The sequence below is a fragment of the Stegodyphus dumicola genome, chromosome 3, assembly GCF_044657685.1.
Source record: "Stegodyphus dumicola isolate Sdum_Otavi_A_Nest chromosome 3, ASM4465768v1".
Taxonomy (NCBI): domain Eukaryota; kingdom Metazoa; phylum Arthropoda; class Arachnida; order Araneae; family Eresidae; genus Stegodyphus; species Stegodyphus dumicola.
This window is the reverse complement of record NC_140770.1, coordinates 136,617,403-136,644,687: the sequence shown is the minus strand read 5'-3', so window position 1 is coordinate 136,644,687 and position 27,285 is coordinate 136,617,403. Positions and strand designations below refer to the sequence as shown.

The 27,285-nt window shown below is 35.3% G+C and overlaps 1 protein-coding gene across 1 annotated transcript; it reads right to left on the bottom strand.

The window, feature by feature from the left end:
• Positions 1 to 755: 755 nt before the first annotated feature.
• Positions 756 to 16,937, bottom strand: LOC118195209 (uncharacterized). Its single transcript, XM_035366468.2, has 3 exons — positions 16,703 to 16,937; positions 12,330 to 12,484; positions 756 to 1,304 (listed from the first exon to the last, which is right to left on the bottom strand). The coding sequence occupies exons 1-3, from the start codon at positions 16,791 to 16,793 to the stop codon at positions 1,053 to 1,055; spliced, it is 498 nt and encodes a 165-aa protein (XP_035222359.1). The 5' UTR covers positions 16,794 to 16,937; the 3' UTR covers positions 756 to 1,052.
• Positions 16,938 to 27,285: the final 10,348 nt, after the last annotated feature.

Here is a 27,285-nt window from a genome sequence, read left to right as displayed (position 1 = left end):
TAGCTGCGAGAGTTTACGGTTTAAAGAAGAGTTAGATAAATTACCGAATTTGCCGGCGTATAAGACGCACTGGCCTATAAGACGCACCCGCTTTTTATACACATTTTTTAAGAATAACACTTTATTACAGATCATTATAGTGAATTTACAGTATTTTAAACATAAAGTAATACAAATACAAAGTAATTCTTTCTGCAAATACCCAATCTATCTGGGAAAGAACACCTTTTAATCTTTTACGTCAAAATCCAGACACTCATCTCCAGAGTTAAATGAAGAGTCACTTGGAACGTCTTCTAAATCAGCATCTAAGTTCTCATACAACAAATTGTCCTTTGTACCACCCAGTGCATTACTGATGCCAGACTTCTTAAAGGATTAACCACAAGAAAGTGCATCTTATACGCCGGCAAATACGGTATATTTTAGAGTTTACAAGCTCTTACGATATTTCTCGTTTGCTAAGGAGAAATTGCTTAGTATGTGCATTATCCTTGAGCTATTTGCAGCAACTTTGCCTTGTGACGTACTATTTATAATAAGCTATCAGTTTCTTCCAATTCATCTGGAATCATTATTCAAACAGACAGCCAAGACACCGTAGCTCTCAACAATACTAAGCAAATATTTGAGGGCTTTTTAAACACAGAAAGAAAGAAGAATAATTCTCTCTTTACTCTTTAATTTTGTTGAATTCATTATTGTAATGTGGTATCAGCTTTTTGTATCTGTTATAAAAAAGAATTTAAATGAGGCATTTTTTCACCCTTTTATTTTTGAGACAAAAAATACACAAGTATGGTTATTTATATTAAAACTTACTCAAAGGACAATCGTTGGACTGCAACATGTCCAGATGGAAAATGTACTTTCATTTTCGCAGCTAATGTTTGCTTTTATTTCATTCTAATGGCGTTTTGATTGTAATTGTCAAAACCTGAGTACACTTTTAAGATTATGAGATATCTGAAACAACAGAACACACTATTTGTAGAGTAAATAATATTCCTAAAAGAAAGCTCTAATAATTAGAAAATCATCAACTTCTAAATTTAATTGCTCAAGAGTACTAGTTCTTCATTGAAATTGTCATTTCTTATTTTTATGTAGACAGAGTACCACAGAGAGAAGAGGGAGAAAAGGAAAACAGCTATTTGCATCAAGGTTTGCTGCGTGCAGTTGAATCTACTGCATAAGAAGTGGAGCATGAGGAAGAGTCGAGGTAGAGTATAACTGTAAATGATAGCATCTTCAGCAAGCTTGTTGCACTGGCGAAAAACCTGCCTTCTTTTCTGGAATTCAGCCTGTAAGAAAACGACAAATTTAGGTAAAAATATTAATAATGCATTTTATTAATTCAGTTTGCTTTCTGTCATTAATATTTAGTAAATGTGGATCCATATTTTCCATCATGAGAACCATATCGAGGCTAACCATATATTATCGTTGAGCAAGGGGAGGTGATCACGTTATTTACATTTCGTTCTACCTTAATTAGAGGAATTATTTTCTTAAGTTCAAATGATAGGATTTTCCTTTCTTATAATTTTCCCACATTATATAACCCAAAGGACAAAAAATAAAATACAGTCGATTCCGATTAATCGTACCACATCGGGAAGCGATCGTTTTGGTCCTAATAACCGGCTAGTCCGATGACATGAACATGCCCTATGTTGTAAAACGGGGCGTGCTATATGTGGCAAACAATAAATGTACATGTAAATCATGTACTAAACTATAATTATGACCTTTATTGTGCGGTACACACGTATGGAGAACATACATGTACAAACAAGAACTACAGTCGAACTTTTTCATTGAGAAAATTAATTTAGAAACAAATTCTAAGAAACAATCTCCACGATACTCAGCATGCGAAGCACAGTAAAAAAAAATTCTTACCAAGTTCCAGTCAACATTTGAAGAACTTATCTAATGTGATCTGACGCGTTCTCTTGACGGATTGCACGTGAACGAAATATCTAACGCAGCAATGGTCACAAACATCTAACGCAGCAATGGGACTTCCTTCATTTCCCTCCTGCATGAAATACCGACGCTAAGTTTCAATGCATTTCCTTGCATCCTGTGTTGTCACTTGCACCAACTTATTAGCGGCATCATCATCATCATCACTTTCTTGTTCTTCCGATGCTGTCGTGTGTTTTGCTGCAACTCGAGCAACGATTGCAGCGTCGTAATCTTCATTTTCATAGTAGCATTGAAGCTCTTGTCGATGGATAAAAATTGTTCGCAATTTTGGACCTGTTGAAGATCATTTTCACTTTCAATGAGCATGTCTACATCCATTTCCGAAGCCAAGTGCTTAAAGCCACAGTGAGAAAAAGAGTTCTGAATTGTCTCACTGCTCACTTTTCGTCAGCTGTCGACCACAAATGTAACTGCTTGTAAGATGTTGAACTTTGCACTGACTTCGCTGGCTTTTGACGATGAGGTCAGCAAACTTTCTTCAGTTGCTTCAAGGATGTAATCAACAAACCTTGCACGATAAAGGGTCTTCAGATTTTTGATGATGCCCATGTCCATTGGCTGGACCAAAGACAAAGCTGTGGTCCTGGGAGGTAGAAATTCCAGTTGGATGTTCTTCAAGCAATCTAAATGAGGATGTGCTGCACAGTTGTCAAGAAGAAGCAACACTTTTCTCGACTGGCGTTGTAGCTCTCTGTCCCAGTCCTTCAACCTTTCTTTAAAACGTTCAGAGGTCATCCACGCATTTCTGTTCGCACTATACACAAATGGTAAAATGTTTGAAGCAGCAAGGCTTAGTGCTTTTTTCTATAACCAACACCTTCCTCTTGTCCTGACATGTTAGAGCAGCGCAAGACAGCTACGCGATCCATCGCTTTTTTGGAGCCAGAGAGTGCAACATGTTTGTAACTTAACGAGCCGTACGGTGGAGCACAATAATACAGCCAAGTTTCATCAGCATTGTAGATGTCATCTGCTGAAAAATGTTCAAGAAACTCGGGTAGTTTTGTTGATTTCCTTTCTTCAGCATCTGCACTATCAACACTTTCCTTCTCTCCATGTGCTTTCTTGAATTTTATGTCATGTCTAGATTTCTATTGAGACTACCAACCGTCCGTAGCTTTAAAGTCATCGTGACCCAGCTTTTCAGCGAGTTCTTCTGCTTTGCATTTTAACATTGGGCCGCTTACTCGCACATTTTGTCCAGTAACAATGGCAAACCATTCATTAAGGGTCTCATCGACGTTTGGATCCTTGCCTTGACGCTTCCGTTTTTTGAAAATTCCTCCTCGTCCTTCACATTGTGCCCATTCTTCTCGCAGCTCATTCTCTTGTTTTATCAAGTGCGAAATTTTAGTCTTTGCCAATCCGGTAATTTCCACCAACCGACGCTGACTAGTGTTTCGTGGTTTTGCTTGATCTTATCCAGGAAACCAATTTTTTCAGCTAACTTCAAGTCCCGTCGTGGCATTTTTGCAGAGGAGACAAGACACGAGCACAGTTCACTGACTAAAGTGGTGTGAAGAAACCTTTGTGTTTCAGGGTCAAGATGTTGAGGTCAAGAGGGAGATAACAGGCTCGCCATTCAAAGCTTTGGCACTAAAATCATTCCAAAAGGGTGGTGAAATGATAGCTTTCTCGTGTAAACTTTAATCATGATTGACAGGCGGGAATTCTTTTCTGGTGAAGCCTGACACTCTATTGTTCATTTCATCAAAAATCGGAGACGCATTGAGACCAATAACCTCGCTGACGGCCATTGGTAGCTCTGTTTTAAGAAAGGTCAAAGATAATGTTGCGCGTGTTCCACTGGTTTTGCTCTTGTCATGCACTTTAAGGAATTCCTGACCTTTGATAAAGCTCCTAAGAAGCGCAGTTACAGATCCTCCCATATGTCGCTGACTACCTATACATCCGTTGTACGCGGTCGACTTGTGGCTTCTGTTTCTTATTCACTCTCACGTTGTTTTGGTCCGATTAAACGGAATTTTGGTCCAAATAAGCGAATAATATTAGGCTTATGTACATAGGATTTGTTTCGGTTCTTTAGGATTCGGTCCGAAAAAGCGGCTGGTCGAATTATCTGGTGGTCCAATTAACCGGATTCGACTATATAGAAATAAATATCTTTAGTTACATGTTTTTAGTCAAATGCACTGAAAAAGAAAAATGACAATTTTTTTCTACCATAAATATTCTTGTTCACATGGGAGAGGAGAGAACTAAAAGCAAAATCGTAGGATTTCCAACAATGGGGAGTTTTTAGTCAAAAATTTCCAAGGATAAATTTAGGTGAATTGAAATAATTATTCTTGCGTACGTCATTCTTCTGTTTTTACAGACATTAAGATTTTCAGAACAAGAAAGTGAAAAATTGAAACATATTTACTTTCAAAATCTGAGATTTTTTACCTCACTTCTGATGTTTATGAAGTATTCATTTATAAATAAATTAGAAAAATATGAAGTTAATTATTCTGGGGAATAACAGTTTCTTTGTCTTATATCTGTCATTTGTTTTTGACAAAGTTTGGCCAAAAACTACTTCAGTTTTTGTCTATTACCTCAACAATTTAAGCTACAGGATAGTCTCTCTTTGTCTCAAAAGTTATAAAAAATATGTAAAGGAAAATAAAGGGAAAACCTTATCAAATATTCAAATATACTGTTCACGAAAAGTAGTTTTATACATAGTTATTGCAAGTTAAATTTTATTCATACAAAAAACTTAACTAATAGTAAAGTTTTTCAACCAAACGGTAAACATATATGTTGAGGTAAAATTTTCACTTATGGCTTTTTCTGGAGTATTTAATCAGGGGGCATTCTCGCTTGATACTCCAACAATTGTCAGTCATTACATGTACATTCCATCTATCTTGGTATTGTGCCTCCATAACCTTCAAACCTCGATGGAATGGCCAACCCTATTGATCATTGACCGCACCATGATTTTTTGGAAGTTATCGAGATGGCTATATAACAAGTGCGGTTTGATGCTCATGTTACAACTAAGCATTTTGAAGCTGTCCAAAAGTTGCTTGACAATTTCGCCATAGTTCTGTGTCAGTGCATTTCCAAGAAAGTCTCTGACAATGAAATTGCCAAGTAAGCATTCTTTTGAAAGTCTGTCATTGTTCCGACAAAATTTTCATATTTAAGAAGCTGCCGAATCTGTGGACTATCAAACACACCGGTCTTTATCGTCTGAAATGACAGGTTAAGAAATTCCAAAATGAGATACTTGAAACAGTCTCCTTCAGTTGGCAAAGCTTTTACAAATTGCTTCATGAGACCCAATTTTATATCCAGAGTGGAAAATGTAATGTTCTTTCTGTTGACAAGTAGCTGATCTAGAACGTTTGGAACACCAGGTTTCAGATCAGATCTTGGTGGCCAATTCTACTGCACCCAATGCTTCCCACGAGCTCTGCTGTACCACATACGCCAAAAACAGAGATGTTTCGTACATCCGCGTTGCTGTCCAAGGAGGAAAAAGACCATTTTAAGGTCAACATAGTTAGTCCGTTGGTGCATGTGATATTGCAACAAATCAATGACTGTCTTTATGTCGTCTTCATATTCTTCACACAAACAAACTGAATGGTCGATTGGGACTGCACCAAATAAATTACCATTGTGGAGGACTGCACCAAATAAATTACCATTGAGTTGCGTTACAGGCTTAAATTCCCAACTCTTCCATTAAACCATGCACATTATGGCAATACACAAATCAATTCAGCTCTTCTAAAGTACTGCAGAAACGCACTTTCTCTTGATTGAAAGGATACCTTATCTTCTTTTTCAAGCAAGTTTTTCTCGTGCAGTCTTGATGACAACAGCTTTGAAGCTTTTCTGGATAGTGCCAAATCTCGTGCTAAATCATGCTGATCAAATACTTTACGAAAGAAATCATCTTCAATTTCAAAATTTTCGTCCTTGAAGTCAATTCGATATTCACCGGAATTGTATTCCTATATTTTGAAAGAGGGTAGTTCTTTGAAACTGGCACTGAGAGTACAACTGAGTGAGGCATTGGGCGTACCGCCCCTGATGGCAAACTAGGATACTCTATTTTGCATTTATTTTTCTTGGTTTATCCTGACATTTTCACCACATAAAAATAGAAATCGCTTCAATGATCTTTGTGCTCTCGCTCAATCATAGGTATATCGAATGGAAGTTTAGAACGCGTTCGCTTTATCCGCATCCGTAAACTCTCGACACACTGTTTTTACTTTGTGAGCGTGCTATGATTTATCCTGATCACCAATTTTCACTTTAAAATAGACAAAATAAGCTTCCCTGGCAAATGTACTATGATCCACCCTCGATACAGCGGAGACAGGTCACATTCAAATAAATTATAGAAGAAACACTTAATGTAGTTGAAGAAAGCTAGCTACAGTTTTGAAATCAGCCTGCCTATTTAAATCTAAAACAGCGAAAAATGGAACTCAAAAACTCAAAAGAAATTGTGTTCCGAAATAGTTTCTCAGTGTTATCCTTTTTAAATGTCATTTAGTTACATTCTTTTCTGATTTACTGGTGCGGAAAATTTTTTATGTCATAATTTTATTACAAATGATGCATTAAATGCATTTCTTGTAAGTAATTTGTAAGTTAACTCACGATAAAAAGATTTTGTTAATATTCTTATAAAATTTTATTAATTAAATCTTTAATTTAATAATTATACAAAAAAAGTTGAGAGTAAAAGTATCTTTCATTTTTAATTCATGCAAATAACGTTACGAGTTGGTTAATGTGCCAGTACTGAACCCTGTTAGTTTATCTAGAGAGCAAAAAGTATAAGATTCTATGAATAAGATCTCTTTTTCCCAAATTACATTAGATTCATCGATACTTTCTATAATCTGCATAGAAATGATCGCCACTTAATGCATTAATTTCAGAAACGTTTTCTAAACTGGTTCATTATTTTTAATTACATGCAAATGCAAACATTTTGCAGTTCAATAATTCTGGCCCTTGAGTATGATTTCAAATCTAAGTTACATTCTCTCGGCCAGTTTCTGTGATTACACGAATCAAACATTTTGGGTTTTATTTTTCATAATGATGTAATTTTTTTAATATAAACACATAAAACGAAAAAAGCTATATAAAAACTTAAATTCCTCAATTTTTTCAAACCTGATTTTTTTTAAATTTAAAAATGCCAAAACAGCTATAAAATATTTTCACCTTCCTTCCAGTATGCTTTTGTGGTGTAAAGGTAGCACAATCGGCGCGTTTTTGAGATGTCCAGACAAGAGCATTTCTCATTTATCACGTCTTCTGCTTCAAAATAACCTAATGACTCTACAATTGTGTCCGAACTAAAAGATACTGGATGACAATTGGTGGCCACCAGGGTTTGGCGATTCCGTCCCCTAATCCCTAGTCGCTCTTTAAAAAGGTGAGTATATAAAGTATTTTCTCCCTCCTTCCAGCATGCCTTTATGATGTAACGGTAGCACACTTGGAGCGTCTTTATGATGTAACGGTAGCACACTTGGTACAGGTTCGAGTCCCGGGAAAGGCATTGATCATTTATCATGTCTCCTGCTTCAAAATAACCTAACGACTCTACACAGTAATCTTTGCTTCATTTAAAACCTTTTTGTAACTGGGCGACCGAAGATTGCCATAGTAAAGGCATGGTAGTGATTTTTGTGGGTACGGTATATATTATTTCATCTTCCATGAAATTCAATTAATGTAAAGATAAAATTAAATTAATTAATTTAACATAATAAAATAAAATTAATTACGATGAATTCAGGAAATTAAATTAATTCTTTTAAATTATTTCTGTTAATAATAATTCTATATAGGCTTTTAGAGATTTGAATTTTAATCATATGTGGCCAAATATATTATGATAATTAAAAGAATCAGTTTTAACTTTTCCTTTCATTTCATTAAAACTATCTAACCTAAAATGTTTTTGCTATATATTTCTTATGATTATTATCTGATGAAACCATAAAGAAATTTAAGTTATTCTCCTTTTCATTAATTGGAACGTTTGAGAATTTAACCTCTATAAACTTAAGTATTGCATTTTAACAATGAGAATACTTCCTTTTAATTCGTCACTCATGACAAAAATATTGATATTAAAGCGCAATTTTCATTCTGCTCACTTCTTTAGGAGGGGAAAAATGTTATCGAATAAATCATCTCGTCGGAAGATACCGGTTATCAATACCCAAAGCTTATCGATCGTCATGGTACTATTTTCGACTAAACGCTTACCATTAATCTTCGAAAGAATAAGAGCATATTATCATTAATCTTTTTGACAATGGACAGCGCACGGAATTCGTACCTTTTAGAACCCACTCTTCCATCTTCTCATAGTGGGTGTTTCGATTCTACTTTAGAAATCCTTCGTCTTTAAGCTTTATCATGTTAGTCAGGCTTGCATTAAGTATTTCTGAAGGTCGATGAACTACATCAATCTAGTATATTAATAAACTGAGAAACTTAATCTTTGCAACCTTCGCTTAAGGTGATGTAAAAAGATTGAGAGTATCTACACAATATTTTTTTCACCTCGCCGACTTGCAAGTAAATATTATATAACAGACGTTACATATTGCAATGAATCAGTTGCATTCTATTATTAGAGATTGCTGTTTCGAGGTAATATTTCCTGCAGGAATGTCAAAGTCAGCATCTGAAGAGCACCGGAGAGTCATCACTGTAAAATAGTGCGGGCATTAAGGAAAAAAGGTCTTTCTCATACTATATATAATATATATATATTTAAAAGTGAGGGTACTCTAATGAAATAACCTAAGCTGTAAGAGCCCCGACAGAACTTCCCAAGGCTAAATAAATAACCCTTGCCAAAACAGCCCCGACAAAACGACCTTAAATTGTAAACAATTACCGTTCAATAATATACGAGAATATTCACAGCTTTTATACAGTAACCCATCAAAATAGTCCCAGATTAACAAATCAGGCCAGCCAATGCCAGTATAACATATAAATATCTAAGTATGAAAGAAACTTCTTTTGATTTGTGTTTTAGATGCAGCTTGAAGATATTAGATTCCCTAGATTAGATTTGCTTCTGATATTTTTAATAAATTCATTGTAAAACTCGTGAATTCATTGAAATAAGCTAAAACTGAACGGACATGACGGAGAGTTTAGACATGTCACTGTCGTTAGACTTAGACTAATTATTATAACTGGAAACAGCCATCGCCATTTTGTTAACTACGTTTTTATTTAACGACATTTCTTAATTACGTAAGCTCATCTTTAATAGAATGGGGAAAACGCACTGTAAGCATAATTCATACATGATATTTTGAGAAATTAACAAGCATTTAAGCTTTAATATCTCCAACCGAAGATAACGAAATATCGGAGTTAAATATAGGATAAGATATGAAGAAATAATAACTCTTCTTTTATCGTGAATTCCATATGAGAGTTGTTATGAAATCGAAAAATTTGTGCAATTCATGAAAATATCTTTAATAACTATCAGCAAAGACAAAAGCCAGCATACTCTGTAAACAATAGACATTATTATGAATATAATTTCATATTTTTCAAAGATTATTTACACAAAGAACTGAGATTACTTATACAAAGAATATTTTTTTCTCGTCATGTTGACATGCTAGTGTCTTTCCTTTTATTATTTTATTATTTATTTATTTTCTTCTGAATATTCTAATCTCCCCTCTTCAGAAGAGTTAATTTTTCAAACTTCATCATATGTATGAATTTTTTCTCATGACGTTTTGATTTGTTCTGATTATCTACATTTCCATCGAATAGCCGCGAAGAAGTATTGATGAGGCAATTTTCCAAGTCGCCCAAAAGTATTCATGGCAACAAATGGTTTTGTGTACAAGGGAATTTTCAATTTTGAAATTCATCGGTCGTGTTTCTGATTAGTGTTTCTTTTGCTTTGAGTACATTTGTTTCTGTAGTAATTAATCGTATCTGAACTGTGTAGTAAGCCTTTTTATATTTTTATTATTTTGGAATATTTCTTTGAAGTGTAGTTGAAGTTCCAACTGTTCTTGGATGGTGGGGATGGTGTTTATGCCCGGTGCGCAATATCGAGCTTGTCTGTGATGTCAGGTTTGTATAATTCTCTGTTTTTTTAATCGAAAACATATCAATATGTAAGGAGGCGAATCAAAAAGTCTTTGCCCCTATTTTTATCAGCCAAAATAAGGTACGTACAGATTATTACAAATATACGTACTACTCTGCGTACCTTACACTATTTTTCTTCAGTTCCCACACCAGTTCAAACATTTGTCCGATCGCAGCACTAAACTTGAGGTGCCCTTGTGGTAGAATTTGTCCGGCTGACTCTAAAACCACCGTCGAACTGCTGTCTTAGCTTCACGTAAATCGCTGCCCTGCCAGGAACTTCTTCAGCAGGCAGAAAACGTGGAAATCACTCGAGGTCAGGTACGGATTGTATGGTGTGTGGTCCAGACTCTCCCAGCGAAATGACTGGAGCTTGTCGGAGGCTCTGATTGCCTCATGTGGTTTTCCATTGTCGTGGAGGATAATCACGTTATTTACATCGAGAATCCCTCGGCGCTCTCGATGATGGCAGCCCGCAGATGTGACAGAGTGGAATAATAGTTGTCAGCATTGATGATTGCACATTGTGTGAGGAATTTCAGCAGGAGCTGTCCAGTTATTTCAGAAAACCACTTTTCCTCATTGAACGGAATTTTTTTGCCATTGGAAAACATGGATGTTTCCACACCATGCTCTGCTGCTTCGATTCCATCGTGAAATCAGTATCCGCATTTCATCGCGAGTAACAATGTGGTCCAGAATATTTTCACCCTCCCCGGCGAAGTGTTGCAGATGATTCAGTGAAGCAATCATTCGCTTGCTTTTCATCGTGTCGTCTAACTGCTTAAACACCCACAGACATGAAAATGTCCGATACCCTAAAGACCAGTGAACTATGTCATAAATACTCTCATACAAAATTCCAAGTCCTGAGAAATGTATTTAATGTGCACTCGCCGATCTACTCTCAGCATTGCATCCACTCGGGAAGTGTTGTTAGTCAGCCACGAGCACGGCCTTCTCATTGTTATGTAAGTCTTCGCGGCCTTTTCCGAACTCACAACACCACCATCTTACACTTTTCAAGACGAGACACTTTTATCCATACGTGGGCTGCCTTTACCTGTGGATATCAATAGACGCTCGTCTTTTGCTGCATAAAAACGAACCACACTTTGTAGCCCGCATGCCGTTGACGTGCGAAGCACAACTGCCATCTTCAACAACTGACAGCAGCACCGTGCCGCTAAGCTAGTGGCAGATAAGGCCAGGCCAGTCCTAGAAACGTCCACCGCTGGGAATGGATATATTGACTTCACATTTACTGCAGTAATTTGGCTAAAAAGTAGGGGCAAACACTTTCTCCCCCGTATATAAAGAGAATACAAGCAATAGAGAGAAAAAAAGGAGGGACTGAAAGACTTCTAGGAAAAGGTAAGTGTTTAATTTTTTAGTGAATGTAAAAAAGTCAGGCGTCAGTGAATGCGTTGTTGAAGTAGACATAAAGACATCCCTCCACACTCACACACACAAAAAAGTTTTTCTCGAAACCCATCAACGTGTTCGTGAATGCCTTCAGAAGTCGTTGACAAGTTGGCTTTATTCTGGTTGGATAATCAGAAAATACCGATTATTTTAATGTTTTCTAGAAGAATATCATATAATACTGTAGGCTTACCCACTGTGTAATTCTAAGTTCCAGTTAAAGTGAAGAATCTTAAGCACTAGTAAGCGAATAATCTCTTGAGTTCGTGAGACAATGAATAAACTTGGAAAGGGTTAAAAGACCCTTTATTATTCAAATCAGATTTAACAGAACTCCGTCTTGGAGTTGTACAATAAAGATGACACTCGGGCTTCAACTTAAGAGACTAAGAATTAAATTAAACTAATCTTAACTAAAGAGATATAGCCGAAACTATAAAATTCTACCGGAGTTGGCCCCTTAACGCTAATTGCCTGCGAAGCTATCAAGGGCCTAAAGTACGGCAGAGCGTAATAATTGCTTACGAGAGAATAGCCTAAAATGGCGGACGCCTACTAGCCAAAATATCTGGTATCTCTCTCCCTACGACAGCAGAACTTCGCGGTTAAATACCGCTCTTTTTCATTAGCATTCAGACATGATTCTAAAACTACATTCTGGCCGGAAGTGGTAAGTTGAAATTAAGAAGCGATAGGAAAGGAAATTTAACTCAAAATTTAACCGTTAATAAAATTAACATAATCCTTACAATACAAAAGAATGTACTCACTTTAATTTTTAATGCAGGCATCTCCATTTGTTCTGAGAGTTTGAAGATTTCAACAGCACTTGGGTAAGCGCATGTTTTGAAACTTCTGTCCAGTTCACTAGATTCCAGAAAAATAGGCTTTGGTTTCACCGGCTTTGTGGAAGGAGATGAAATGCCTATTTGAATTCAAGGAAATTCTGTTATGAATCGATTTGTTATGAATCGATAGCAAGAAATCAGAAAGGAGGAAATAAAATAAACGATTATGAAAGAGGTATTTAATGTATGACATTAGAAATATCTCATAAATATTATAATAATATATATTTTAACGCATTTTATGTTGTATTGGACTAGTGAGTCGAGTTGTTTTCCACATCTATAATATAACGCGATAAGGAGAACATTGGTAATACGTAGAGCTTTATATTGGCACTCTGCAAAGCGCAAAGGTTTCCAATTCAATCAATTACGTTTCCAATTCAATCAGCAAACTTGGTTATATAAAAGAAGTATGTTGCCACTTCTCGAATTAAAATATTTTTATATTCAATGGGGCTATATTCTGTCGTTCAGCAAAATTTATGACATTTTTCTCTCAAATTTATTCTGTTATTAATTAACAAACTGGGCGAATTAAAAGAAATAAACTCAGAATCATTTTAGTTATTATCAGTTATTATAAATTATTACCTAGACCCATGAGCTGGATTCATTGAAATCATCTGTATATTTATAAATAAAGAAGAGTGTCCGTTTGTTTGATTGTGCGTAATCCGTCATAAAATTTCAAAAATCCACCTCACACTCATATAGTTTCACACTAATATAGAGTTTATAAGGTATTTCTCCCACTTTCCTAACCTGTCTTCGTGGTGTAGTGGTTCTGCACGCTAGGCCGTTATTCCAGAGGTCCGTGGTTCGATTCCCAGTGAAGGCGATTGCTCATTTTTCATCTTGCCTGCTTCCAAAAAAATCCTAATGTCTCTTCAGTGGCGCCCGAAATAAAAGGATGTTGGATGAGGTTTCTCCACACCCAGGATTTGGCGATTGGGTTCACTAAAAACCCCAGTCTCCCTTTAAAAAGGAAGGTATATAAGGTATTTTTCCCACTTTCCTAGCGTGCCTTCGTGGTGTAGTGGTTCTGCACGCTGGGCCGGTATTCCAGAGGTCCGTGGTTCGATTCCCGGCGAAGGCGTTGCGAATTTTTTATTTTTCCTGCTTCCAAAAAAATCCTAATGTCTCTACACGTTTATATCAGAACGTTGCGCTCTCATCAAACCCCTTAAGTTCACGTGGTCATTGTTGCGTTCCCGCTATCAGTAGATGTCATTCGTGCCAAGCAAGGAATTTATATATTATATTTTACAAAAAATAAATAATACTATTTCTGTGCAATTTCAGTTTTAAAAATATCAGGTCACCCATCTTTGGTTCACGTCCTCATTGTTGTGTTCCAGCTACCAGTTCTTACAAAAAGCTGTTAGATTGTGCCATGTTTATTTACTCTTCAGAACAGTGCAGAACTACAATACAAGGTAGACTCTTTAAGGCAAAATTTAAGTGTTCTCTCTCTCGCTTTCAGTTTTTCAAATATTTCAAAAATGGGAAAGAACCCAAAGCGGATGGTGAATAAAAAAAATCACTAAAAGGTAAGAACCAGCTCCTACTAAAGCAGTTTCATGATACCATATTAGTTCTACACTGTTCTAAAGTTTTATTCAAGCCTGCTAATATTTTGCATAAATTACCTTGAACAGAAATACGATGAAAATCACTGTGTACTTGAGATTTCAAAAACACGACCCTCATTCCTCTAAATTTAGTCTCCTTTTAAGTCTCTGCATAAAGCCAGGACAAGTTGCATACGTCTGTTTGGTGTGAACCTCAAAATTTATTCAAAAGTTTTGCGACAACAAATGTTTATTACAAAACAGGATTCTCTTCTTTTAAATAAATTCTCTGAAAACTTTACGATTAACTTGCATTTCTCCTTTTTATTTATTACTTTATTTTATATATCGTATGTTCATTGATGGTGAACATATCATAGAAAAACTTATACCATTTTATTCTTATGGTAATCTACTAAAAGCTAACATATATGATATGAAAAAGCGAACACTGTAAACTTAAATATATTTGTAAGCAGTTACTTAAATTTGTATATTTGTAACAAGTAGATAAAATTTTTATGTATTAAGTTAGTAAATTTAACTAAGTGCTTTATGTGACTGCTATTTTTAACAGCATATCGGTCTTATTTCATAAAAGCACATTTTAATATTAGTATATTTTATGTTGAGCAAGTTATTATGTTAGATAACTGCTAACAGAAGCTGTAAGGTACTTTCTCTCTCCTTTCCGCTTGCCTTCGTGGTGTAATTGGAAGCATACCCGAAGCGTATTCGAGAGGTCCAGGGTTCGAATCTCGACGAGGGCATTGCCCATTTTTCACATGTTCTGTTTCAAAACACCTAATGACTCGACGAGTGAGCTCTGAACTAAGAAGTGGTGGTTCATCACCACCAGGATTTGACAGTTGGCTCTCCTCATCCCCAGTCGCCCTTTAAATGAGGGAGTATATAAGGTATTTTCTTTTTGGACACCCGTACTCCTCCACGCGAATATATATGAGACTGGCAAAGTATGAAATCCAGCAGTCTGTAGAATACATAGCCATTTTATAGAATGCCGAAAACTGACGGCAATGTGTGAAACGATAAAACATTTCACTCATTGCCTAGGCATTCTACATCTACAGAATGCCAAGTGAAAAACCGGCAAAGTATGAAATAATCTCAGATTCGTGTCGAATAACTGAAACTACTTACCAAAAGTTAACAAATGATCTAAAATAGCCAAAATGACTACTAAGAAGGAACCACGAGACTATTGGTTGCTGAATCGCTAGGATGTGATGTTTGTGGATAACAAAAGTAAATTCATTTATCCTGTGAAAGAAGGCGTCAGTACAATACAGTATTACGTCACGGACATTCAGTTACTTCACGTATTTCATGAAACTCATTTGGCTACAGAACTCGAAGAACGCGACAGAATGTTTGAATCAATTTTCAGCCAAATACAAAAACGTTACACGGAATGATATTGAGCTGTACATCCACCTTCATGAGCCCTCCAGAAAAAAAAAAAAAAAAAAAAGGAACCAAAAATTACTTTTTGTGAAACGTATGATATTTTCTGAATTTAATTTCCGCTGTCAGGTAGATCTTATTAATTTCCAATCTCAGCCAGATACAAAACACAAATTTATTATGGTGTACCAAGATCATTTCACTAATTATTTTTTTACGTTGTAGAGACATTCGGTTATTTTCGAAGCAAGAGAGATGAAAAATCAGCATCGCTTTCGCCAGAAATCGAACCACGGACCTGTGGAATATGCGCCCAGAGTGCAGACCACCACACCCCGAAGGCATGCCAAGAAGGCGGGAGAAATACTTTATATACTTCCCCTTTTAAAGGGCCACTAGGGTTTTAGGGAAGCCAATCGCCAAGTCCTGGGTGGGGAGAATCCTCATCCAACACCCGGGCGTCACTGTAGAGACATTAGGTTATTTCGGAAGCAAGACAGATGAAAAATGAGCCTTGCCTTCGCCGGGAATCAAACCACGGACCTCTGAATTCGTGCCCAGCGTGCAGACCACCACACCACGAAGGCATACCAAAATACCTTATAATGTATTTTTTAATAACATTTTTTAATGTGTCTTTCATTACTTTTTTTCCAAAATAAACTTTCTGCTTGTGAAGAATGAAAGCCTTTTAAACTATAGGCTAAAACTTATCATCACTTTTTTTATACTTTGCCTAAAGAATATTTGTCATTCTAATAAAATGCCTAGGTATTATATATAATGTCTAGGTAACGTGTGTAATAATTCTCTTATTTCAAACTTTGCCTAAAAACGCTAGGTATTCTATAGAATACCTGCGTTTCATACATTGCCGGTAACATATATACCTCGAACACTGAATACTGAACTTCGAATTTGATTTTTATTCGTTTTCTGTTTTGTACGAACTTGATTATCACATTCAACAGTTTAAGATCAATATGTTTACACCTTCAAAGCGTAAGATATTTGCTCTCCAGATTTAATCATAAAACTTAAGTGACTTAAAGAAATGTGTTACCACTCGGCAAAGCGACAACATTTGAAAAGAAATGTATTGCAATTATCCGAAATAAAATACTTTTATCTTATATTCAGTGGGTTTCCACTGGACTAAATACTTAATTTTTCTTTCAGATTGCATCTAACTGTATTGATTAACATACTAAGCTATTTAAAATTAATATATAGACACATAGAGACATAGAGAAAATTTCGTGGTATAAAAGGAGTTCCAATCGTATCATATCTTACCTTTCTTTTGTTTGCTTGCTGCCAAGAATCTTCGACCTCGAACGATGCTCCTCTTCAACCCCTGTTCATTTAATGGTGATGCCGATCTCATTTTGAGTAGTTGTCATCAACAGCACTCCAAGTGTAGAATTGCTCACATCCAAAATACAGAAACATGCAGTACGACTTGTTCTAGATAGAAACTCTAGTTTATGCGTTCGAATCTTGTTCATCGTATGAAGGGTGAACAGTATAAAAGATCGTCTCGCTGGATGATCATCCTTTATACCTTCCTTGTTATCTTTCTCTTAAAGAGACACGTATAAACTGGATGGATAATCGATCAATGCCCATTGTTATTACGCAAATAGGGCAGACGTCGACTGTGAGATAAAATTAACCTCAATATGATAACACAGCAGAATGGCTTTTAATGATGAAAGCTTTCAAAACTTGGATATTGTAAGATACTTATCCATTAAAGGTAAAGCTCACAAAATGAAAACAAAGGAAAAGGAGATCTGAAATAGGATATGAAATATCAAATCGTGTTTTCTTTAGGTTATGGTATCGCAAAAACAGAGTGACAATTTCAAAATAAAAAAAATAAAAAAAAAAAAAAACCTTTTGATTTTATGACAGGATTAAAAGTATTTATGACAAGATTTTAGTGTTTCAAATTATTTCATGAAGTTAATTACTGAATTATAAGAGTAACGAAATTTCACTAATTGGATCCATTAATATGGGGTGAAGAAATTAGATTTGTATTACCGAATATAGGTTTTCCTAAATTTGCCTTGAACATGTCACCAAAAAAATGTATTAATACACAGCGCAGAAATCAAATTTGTAACTGTTTAATTTTTCGAAATTCGCTTTGAACATATCATTAAGTAGGCATTTTGAAAACGCGATCTAGAAATCAAGTTACGAAATCAAGATCTAGAAATCGTATAACTTCGAATACGGGTTTTCTACAATTGCTTTGAACATATCACCGAACAGACCGTTTAAAGACGCAATCCTGTAATCAAATTTATAACTTCGAATACAGGTTTTCTAAATCGCTTTAAACATATCACCAAACAGATTGTTTAAAAACGTAATCCAGAAATCAAATTTATAACTTAAAATATAGGTTTTCTAAATTCGCCTTATTTAAGATACTTTTAAACAGATAATAAATATCTATTATATGTAAAGAAAAAAAAGGACGTAAAACCATAATGAAAACTGATTCATATATGGACATGAATGGAGGTCGAATACAAATATACATTATGATCGTAAAAAAATTTAGTGATCTTTTTTTAAACAGATAAACTCCCCTTGCATCACAAATATATAACATGGTGCTTGCCAAATTAATGCTGCTTGCTAATTAAACATTACAAACATTAATAAAACAAGCAAAAACAGAGAAGTTCATTGGCCAAGTCACGCCTAAGCTTTCTTAAATGACGCTTTAAACATACGTCAGAACCATTGAAAGTGTAACAGGAGAAAGTTAAATCTGCCGCAAGGTAGGTTAGATCTGATTTTAGATTGAAATGAAACTGATAATTTACAAATTTACGACAGACAAATAACTGAGATGCTTTAAAATTCGTAAACCTCGGAATGGTTAACAAAGGAACAGAATTGTTTGGTGTCTCCTAACATTACATGATGGAGAGCATTTTTCGTTCTATTCAGATGAAAACTGTTATCTTAAAAGGATTTCCAATAGTACTTTGGAGTACTAATATTGATGTCAATTGGTAAATATAAAGTATCTTGAGAAATCAACTCTTTCATATCCATAAATGCCGTGGTCATCGTGTGTACATGAGCAAACCAAATCAGTTCCCCAGTCTAAGTAAAGTGACAATGAAAACAATTTCTTTTACCAGTTTGTCTCCTGTTCAAAAGATCAAGAGAAGAATGAGAATCAGAACAAATAATGTACCTCAAAATACAGTCCCATTATTCTTGATCTTTTCGACAGCATGATAAATACAGAAAAGTTCTCCTTGAAAATGGGACTTGAAATAGAAAACCTCAGATTTGTCTTCAAAGGGGAAAAAATTCCCCCTTTGAACCTTATTATTAATTTTATTGCTATCTGCAAACTATACAATATAAAAATATTTTTCACTAATCTCATCAAAATCACAGAATTTTACATGTTCTCTAAGCAGCACTTTTTCTTAACTCTTTTCGTTTGGTGGCTAGTTTCAAGAAAGGAAAGAACAATTTTCTTAAAAGCTTTTACAAATTTTCGCTTCTGTTCTGTGCCAAATAATCAGTTGATTTATTTCCAGCAATTACAGAACGTGAATGAATCCATTAGAGGAACAAAACAAAAGATTTCAAGGAATATTTTGGCACTGCTAAATGAGGAACATTTAGCGTACTCTGTTGAATAGAGATAGTAAAGAATCAAATAAGACAACGAATTAGATTACAATAAGATATTTTACAAATTGACGGCTGACTGAAGATAAATATTAATGGTATTCAAAATTTATGGCAGTGTTACCCCATAAAAATATAAACGATCTCAAAAAATAATTTTGCGATCCTAGTCAGAGAGTCGATCGTCGACTTTCAATTCTGACCTTCAATTCTGATTTTCTTAGGCCTTTTTATAAATCACGGATCCCACTACAAATATTCGCGACCGCACCTGGATTTCAATTTGAAGAAAACTGGGAATTAGTTTGAATACAACTGATATGGATAAATTCGAACTTTGAGAAAAATGGGTAGAATGTGTACAAACTTAGACATTAACATAACGAAATAAAATAAATAAATAAATAAATAAATAAAAATAAAAAAAAATAAAAAATAAAAAAAAAGATGTCATATTAAAAAAAAATTGAGCTCCTGGGCCATTTTCATTCGCTAAATATGGTTGCATCCATGTTTAGAGATGAAGTCACTCATATCTGGGCCCACTGAACTAAAAACACTTTATCTGCTATTTTAAGTTTAAGAAAAATACACAGACATAATTATTTACACTGAAATTAGTCCCCAATTTTCATTTTACTAGATAATAGGGTAAAATCTTATAAGGTATTTCTCCCACTTTCCTAGCGTACTTCCTGGTGTAGTGGTTCTGCACGCTGGGCCGGTATTCCAGAGGTCCGTGGTTCGATTCCCGGGGAAGGCGTTGTTAACTTTTCATCTTGGCTGCTTCGAAAAATATACCTTATGTCTCTACAGTGGCGCCCGAAATAAAAGGGTTGTAGATGATGATTCTCCACACCCAGGATTTGGCGACTAGGTCCCCTAAAACCCTAGTCACCCTTTAAAAAGGGGAGTATATAAGGTATTTCTCCCACTTTCCTAGCGTCCTTCATGGTGTAGTGGTTCTGCACGCTGGGCCGGTATTCCAGAGGTCTGTGGTTCGATTCCCGGCGAAGGCGTTGTTAATTTTTCATCTTGGCTGCTTCCAAAAATATACCTAATGTATCTACAATCTTACCTTCTTAGCATGCCTTTTTAATGGTGACAAGGATGTTTAGGAATAAATTATAGAGACATTAGGTTATTTGGAAGCAGGAGAGATTAGAAATTATCAGTGCCCTCACCGGGACTCGAACCACGGACGTCTCGAATACGCGTCGAGCGTGCTGACCAATACAGCACGAAGGCATGCTAAGAAGGCGGGAGAAGTACGTTATAAAATAATTGCTCAATGATTAAAAAGTATGTAAGTAGCAGCAGGCAATCTGATCATAAAATAATTACTTGGTAAATTTATTCCTAACTTAAAACTATTATTAGCGCACAATTAAGGGAAAAAAACCTCTGTATTAAAATTCTATGATAATAAGGACTTAGCTCTTTCAGTAGATGTAAGTACTAAAGGGTTAGGTGCTGTTTTACTACAAGAAAATTAACCGATTTCTTATGCTTTCAAAGCTCTAACGAAGAGTCAGAAAAATTATTCTCAGACAGAAAAAGAACTTTTAACATTACTTTCGGATGTTCTGAATTTCATCAATACATACGGAGCCGGAGCCCACAGGAGCCTGGCTCCGGTACTTCTTAGTTTCTGAGGTAAATCGTGATACTAACCGGAGCACAACGAAGCCCTAAAAGGAATCCAGTACTCCTTTTATGTAAGTAAAACAGAGTTTCGACAGAAAAATTTTATTTTAAGAATAAATATACATCTAAAATCGACTATAACTTCCGAATTCATGCGTGTCTTTCTCTGGGGAACAAAAACTTTGAAGGAGGTTAAGACTTTTAAGGAAGAAAAAGCCCCCATTCACATGTCAATGGCCCATTCTCCAGATAGTGCAATAATTATGAAAGCTTGTATAATGTTTTGTTCTCGAATGTATTAACAATGATTACCTTTGTCGTCCACGTCCAATGCTAGTTCCCTCTCACTGCAGTGCTCCTGCAGATTTGAACTATGCAGCCAAATACGGAAGGGGGGCAAAAATTGTCACTTATGCAGGTCTTACATTTGTTCACATGTGGCTCGGATTCGGGGGAATTTTTTTTACTCGGTCGCATTCTGTTTGACAGCTAGAATTATACTGGCGGGGCGTCGCGGTCAGAGAGGGTTGGATTCTTCTGTCTTTGTTTTCGAAGCTACAGTTTTCCATAAACATTTCTTTCCTTATTCATGTATTGTGTCTAGCATTCTCTCTAAATTTACTGGTAGTTCGGTTCGAGGTTCGAATCTTGGGAACGGGCTGACTGCATGGATGTTTTCGTGGTTTTCCCCATGGGTAACGTGTATACGAGCCAATTTCCCTTAGAAAGTCCTCCACGAAGGCATCCCTCCCCTTAGGCAGATAGCTCTAGTGTGCTTTGCCGTAATTAAATACACCACCACACCACAACACCTCTCTATTTTTATTAGTGACGCTTTAATCGTTTTACTTTTTTTCACTGCCGTGCTGGAAAAAGAAGTTTCCACTCCCCACTGAAATCGTACGTTGTACTGTATATTTAGAGACTAAATTCAGCCGGAAGCCGGCTGAGCTATTTCTTAGTTTTTTGTTTGAAATTGTAAATCCAATCGAAGCCCCAAATAAGGCGAGGTTCGATATATTTTATTTCTTTTATTTAACTAGTTATAATTAATTTAATAATTTATTAATTGTTTTATATTTTTATATTTATTGAATTTTAATTTAAATTTAACTAATTAATTAAACTAATTAAATAAGTGTAAATTATTATTTATTTTATTTATTTATTTATTTTCCTTCCTGGCGGCCTTCGACAGGGCTTCGGCACTTCTGAGTTTAAAAATACAGCTAAGAATGGCAAACGTTTTACAGTTGAAACTGATCATCGAACATTAGAAAGCATAACTAAGAAACCTCTTTTTTAGACACCTAGTGATTTCAAGAATGCTGTTAAATTTACAAAAATATTACCTAGGTGTACGTTATAAAAAGGGGGAAAGATTTATTAATATCAGACACTTTAAGAAGAGCACATTTGAATGCAACATAAGAAGATAATGATGAAGAAACAAAATTTGTACTCTGATTCCAGCATCTGATGAACAAAATTGGTGAACTGAAAGAAGAAAATGAATGTGATGCTACATTACAGTGTTTAAAGAAATATATTCTGGGAGATTGACCAGAAAGGAAATATCAACTAGAACCTCAATTCAAAGTATTTGGTGCTTATAGAGGTGATCTGACAATGGAAAATGACTTATTTTTCAAAGTAGGAAGGGTAATTATCCCTTTATCTATGCAAAAAGAGAAGTTAAATTTAATACTTTGATATAAAAAATGTAAGAAAAGAGCTAGAGATGTTTTATTTTGGCCACTCATGAACAAGCAGATAGAAGTTAAAATTTCAAAATATCCTTTTATGTAATGAATATCAGGGAAAAAACGTAAGGGAATCTATGATACCACATGAAGTTCTTAATTTCCATTGTTATAAAGTTGGAACGGATTTATTGAAGATTAATAAAGATGCTTACTTTTTAATTGCAGACTACTATGCCAACTGATTTTGAAATCTCCAAATTACTGGATACTCGAAGTCAGACAGTGATCAGTTATATGAAATCTCATTTTTCAAGATATGACATACCATTGATAATGGTATTTGATACTGGACCTCAATTTACAAATAAAAAATTTACGGATTTTACCAAGAAATGCCAGTTTAAACATACAATGAACAGTTCATTCTATTCTCAGTCAAATAGATTAGCAGAGCGTTCAGTACAAACGGCGAAGAAATTTTTGAGGAAGGCTTGACCAAATCACGATGATACTTACTTAGTATGGTAGTACAATTTTTTGAGACAGATAAAATTTTACATGCTGCTTTCAATATAATAATTTAATTTGTATAATAAACCGTTTTGAACAATAATAAATAAAGCATAGCTGGACAAGCAACTATGATAACACAAACATATCGTTAATAATATCAATTTTTATGGTATCTGCATTAACAATAGAATAAACATTATTTTGTTTTTCGTTGCTATGAGTTACCAGACTGGCAGCGTTGAGTTGTAGTAGGCATTTCGCCACAGTACTCCCCCTCCAGTGCTAATAATACCTTACATACCTTACACATACTTTGGGTTGATGCGAACTCGACTACCCGAGCGTGTTCTTGTCTTAGAATCTGATAAGTCGGAAGTCGTGGTTTCTGTCGAAGGCTTGGAACAGCTTACACTGAAGTCCGTTGGAGATGGATGTGGATCTTGAGATGGAATTTGCGATGATGAAGACGCATTCGCTCCAGTGGCTTCTGGTGTCTAGATAAATACCGGCTTAAGACTGTCGATACTAAAGACAACTTCTTTTTCATTGACCAAAATTTTAAATGTTTTTTTCTTTTCGAGCTAGCACTTGGTGCGGCCCTGAAAACTGAGGTGCGAGAGAAGGCATCACAACTGAGAAGAGCATGAGATGAGTTTCGAAGTTCTTTATGCACGAACACAGTTTGTTTGCAATGAGCGCTGGAAGGAACTAGTCGCAATTTTGACATGCAGTTTCTAAGCTGATGCACGAATGTAACAGGATCTACGTTTCAGGTAGATAGATTGATTGAATGTACGAAATCCCCAGGCAAACTGAGATTAGTACCATATACCAGTTCGGAAGAAGAGGCATTCAGATCCTCTTTTAACGCTGATTGAAGACCTAGAAGTACAGTAACACATCAGTCCACTGTAATGCAGTGTGGCATAGAATTGATTGTTAAGGAGCGATGAAATCTCTCGACAATTCTATTGGAACTTTGATGGCAGGGGCTGGTTCTCACTTTGCAAGTGCCCAAATACTTAGTTAGTGACATGAAGAGTTGGGGCTAGAACTGACGCCCCTGATCAGTAGAAATCTGCTCCGGAACTCCAAATCGAGAAATCCAAACGATGTAAAAGGCCTTTGTCACAGTATCAGCTGCGAGTAAATCGATCAATGCAAGTAAGAATATAGGAATATCCATTAGAAGGCGGCAATGGCCCGATCAAGTCGAGGTGCACGTGATTGAAGCAAGATGAGGGCAAATTAAAATTTTTAAGTTGGCTGGTGGTGTATCTCACAATTTTAGATCTTTGGCATCTAAGCACGAAAGTGTCCAATTGGCTAAGTCCTTTTCATGCTAGGCCATATGAAACGTTACTGTATCAGTTTGCTCGAAGCCTTGATGCCAGGATGTGACAGACGATGTAACTGACTAAAAATGGCATGGCGAAACCAGGAGGAAACATAAGGTCGAAATCCTGAATCCTGAACATCACAATAAAGTGATTTTCTAGGTGACAGCTGCATAAGCTGCAAGTTCAGATTGGTGGAAGATATGCTTTTCGAGAGGATTTGTAGTTCTGAATCCCGATGTTGTTCATCCTCAAAGGCAGCAATGTTTATTGGCGAAAGAACGGCTAGTTCTTCAATACGAGACAAAATGTCTGCAACAATATTCTGCGAACCCTCAGTATGTTGAAAATTGCCCTATGAAGTCTAGGTGTCTCATTTGACGAGGAGAAGCTTTATCCGAATGCTGTTGAAAAACATAGATTAAGAGTTTGTGATCTGTGAAGATCATGAAAATGCGTCCCTCTAGCATATGTCGAAAATATTTGACAGCTTTATAAGTTCCTAATAATTTGCGGTCGTAAGTGCTGTATCTGGTTTTTTGCTGGTAAGAGTTTTTTAGAAAAATATGAAAGTGGTCTCCATAATTCTTGATCTTTCTGTTGTAAAACTGCTCCTATACCTGTAGTTGATGAGTCAACGTAGAGTGATAATGGTTAAGATGCTGAAGGATACTTCAAATTTGTTGCCGAAATTAAATCATTTTTGCATTTTTTTGGAAGGCTTCGCGAGATTCTATGGTCCAGGTTATAACACCTTTATCGTTTTTCTTGCTTCCAACTTAAAAAAGAATCCAGAGGTGCTTGTAGGGTCGCCGCATGATGTAAGAAACGTCGATCAAAATTGAACATAGCAAGAAATCTTCTTAAGTCCTCGTTGTAGATGGTTTAGGCATATCGCGGATAGCGGTGACTCTATATGGAAGGGGTCGAATGCCATCAGCGGAATATTCATGACCAAGAAAGGATATGGACAAGCAACTATGCTAAAAAACAGATCATTAATAATATCCATTTTTATGGTATCTATATTAACAATAGAATAAACATTATTCTGTTTTTCGTGGCTATGAGTTACCAGACTGGCAGCGTTGAATTGTAGTAGGCAGGTTGCCACATTTAGCGCTGTTAGCTCATAGAAACACTACAACTAATATCAGAAGAATTATTAAAACCTCAAACTGTGAAAAACGTAAAAGAAAAATCAGACAAGAAAGAATTAAGTCATATTATGATCGTTATGCATAAACATTACCATCGTTAAACAAGGAAGATTATGTTAGAGTATATCAAAATAATCACTGAAAAACCAGTAGTTGCAGAAGAAGTACATAAGACGCTCAGATCATATGTACTAAGGCCAACTACATATCTAATTAGCTTGTATACACAGAGATTAGGAGGTGCAGTATTTAGAAGAAATAGAAAAGACATATGATTCAGCTTCTGAGGAGAACATCAGAGAAACAGAACAAGGAGATAATTCACAGAAAACAAATTTAAAAAAACGTGATCCCAGATATTCTCAAGAGCAAGGTTTAGAAGATCAACTACCAGACTCCGTTAACTTAGAAACAAGGGACAGTAAGCAAAGAACTAGAAGAAGGAGAGTAATTTGAAAGCCGGTCAGGTATTTGGTCTGATTTTGGACACTTTTAAAAAGAACTGTTGAACTCTTTAATAAAAAGGAAACATTTTAATAAAAAACGAACATTGTAACATTTAGTATTTAGTATTTAGTATTTGTAAATGGCAGCATTTAATATTTAGTAACTTATGAATGGAAAAATAAAACTATGTTAGTGTTCCAGAGATCTATAACATATAATATTTTAGGCTTATAAATAAATAGTTTAAATAGCTAAAAGTGCATCTTTGTTATTTATAATTATTAGCTTTCTTTTTCTCTATTATTCCTTCTAAAACCCAAAACAAAACTTTTACATCGATCGGGTGCTGTGAATCAGCTCCTTCTGCCCAGTCAGTTCGCGATTCCGTAACAGATGGCTGAGCAAATGTTTTGCCATTAAACCTTTCACAATGTAATATAATTTTGGAGAGTAATTCCTTTGTTATAAGGTAATTTTTCAAAATTCTTGATGAGTAAAAGAAAAATAATCTTGAGATGGGTTCACTTATCCATTCACATTAGCACGTAGTACTTAATATAAATGTCAGAGGCCAAAAAAAAGAAATAGAAATCTATTTATGTTCCAATAATTAAAAAAGAACTATATCAGCTACTACGCGCTAATACACATCTTTTCAATTCACCACATTCATTCTCAAATATTCACTTCTTCCATCTTGTTACAAGCCACTGTCGATGATGGCAGCAGGTCTAGATCATGGACCTTATAAGAAATAAACTAACCCAAACGGGTTTTCTCCCTCGTCTGAGGCTTTCCCGGCTGTCACCTTGATCACATCCGGAGGAGTAGGAACCACTTGCAGAAATTTAACATTGGTTGCCTATTGCAGCATGTATAATTGTCAAGAAAAAGCTGGTTGTAGCGCCTCATCTCACAAATTAGAATTTCTACATATTTTTATTTTTGAAATTGAGATTGATTTTTAAAAATTTAGCATATTTATCAAGCATAATTAACACTCCAAATAATTATAAAGCTATTGCATGCTTTCAGGACTGGATATATTTTTAGCTTTTCCTATGCTGTAAGGAAATTTGTAAATACTTCTTTTAGAAAATAATATTTTAAATCTGAACTAATAGAAAATTTCAGACAAGCAATTTTATGCTTTTTATTGGTGTAAATAAGAAAAAAATACTAAAATGTTTAAAACGAATTTTTTAAAGTTTTGTTTAAAATTCTAAATTGTGCTGCTTTTTTAAAATTATAGATGAGTATTATAGCACAATTTCTATAAAGGAATTTTATTTCAATTATATTTCATAATACAACATAGTGATAAACATTTTTGACTCTTTAAAAAATTTTATACATTTAATTACAATATTAAAATTGTATTTAACCGTAATAAT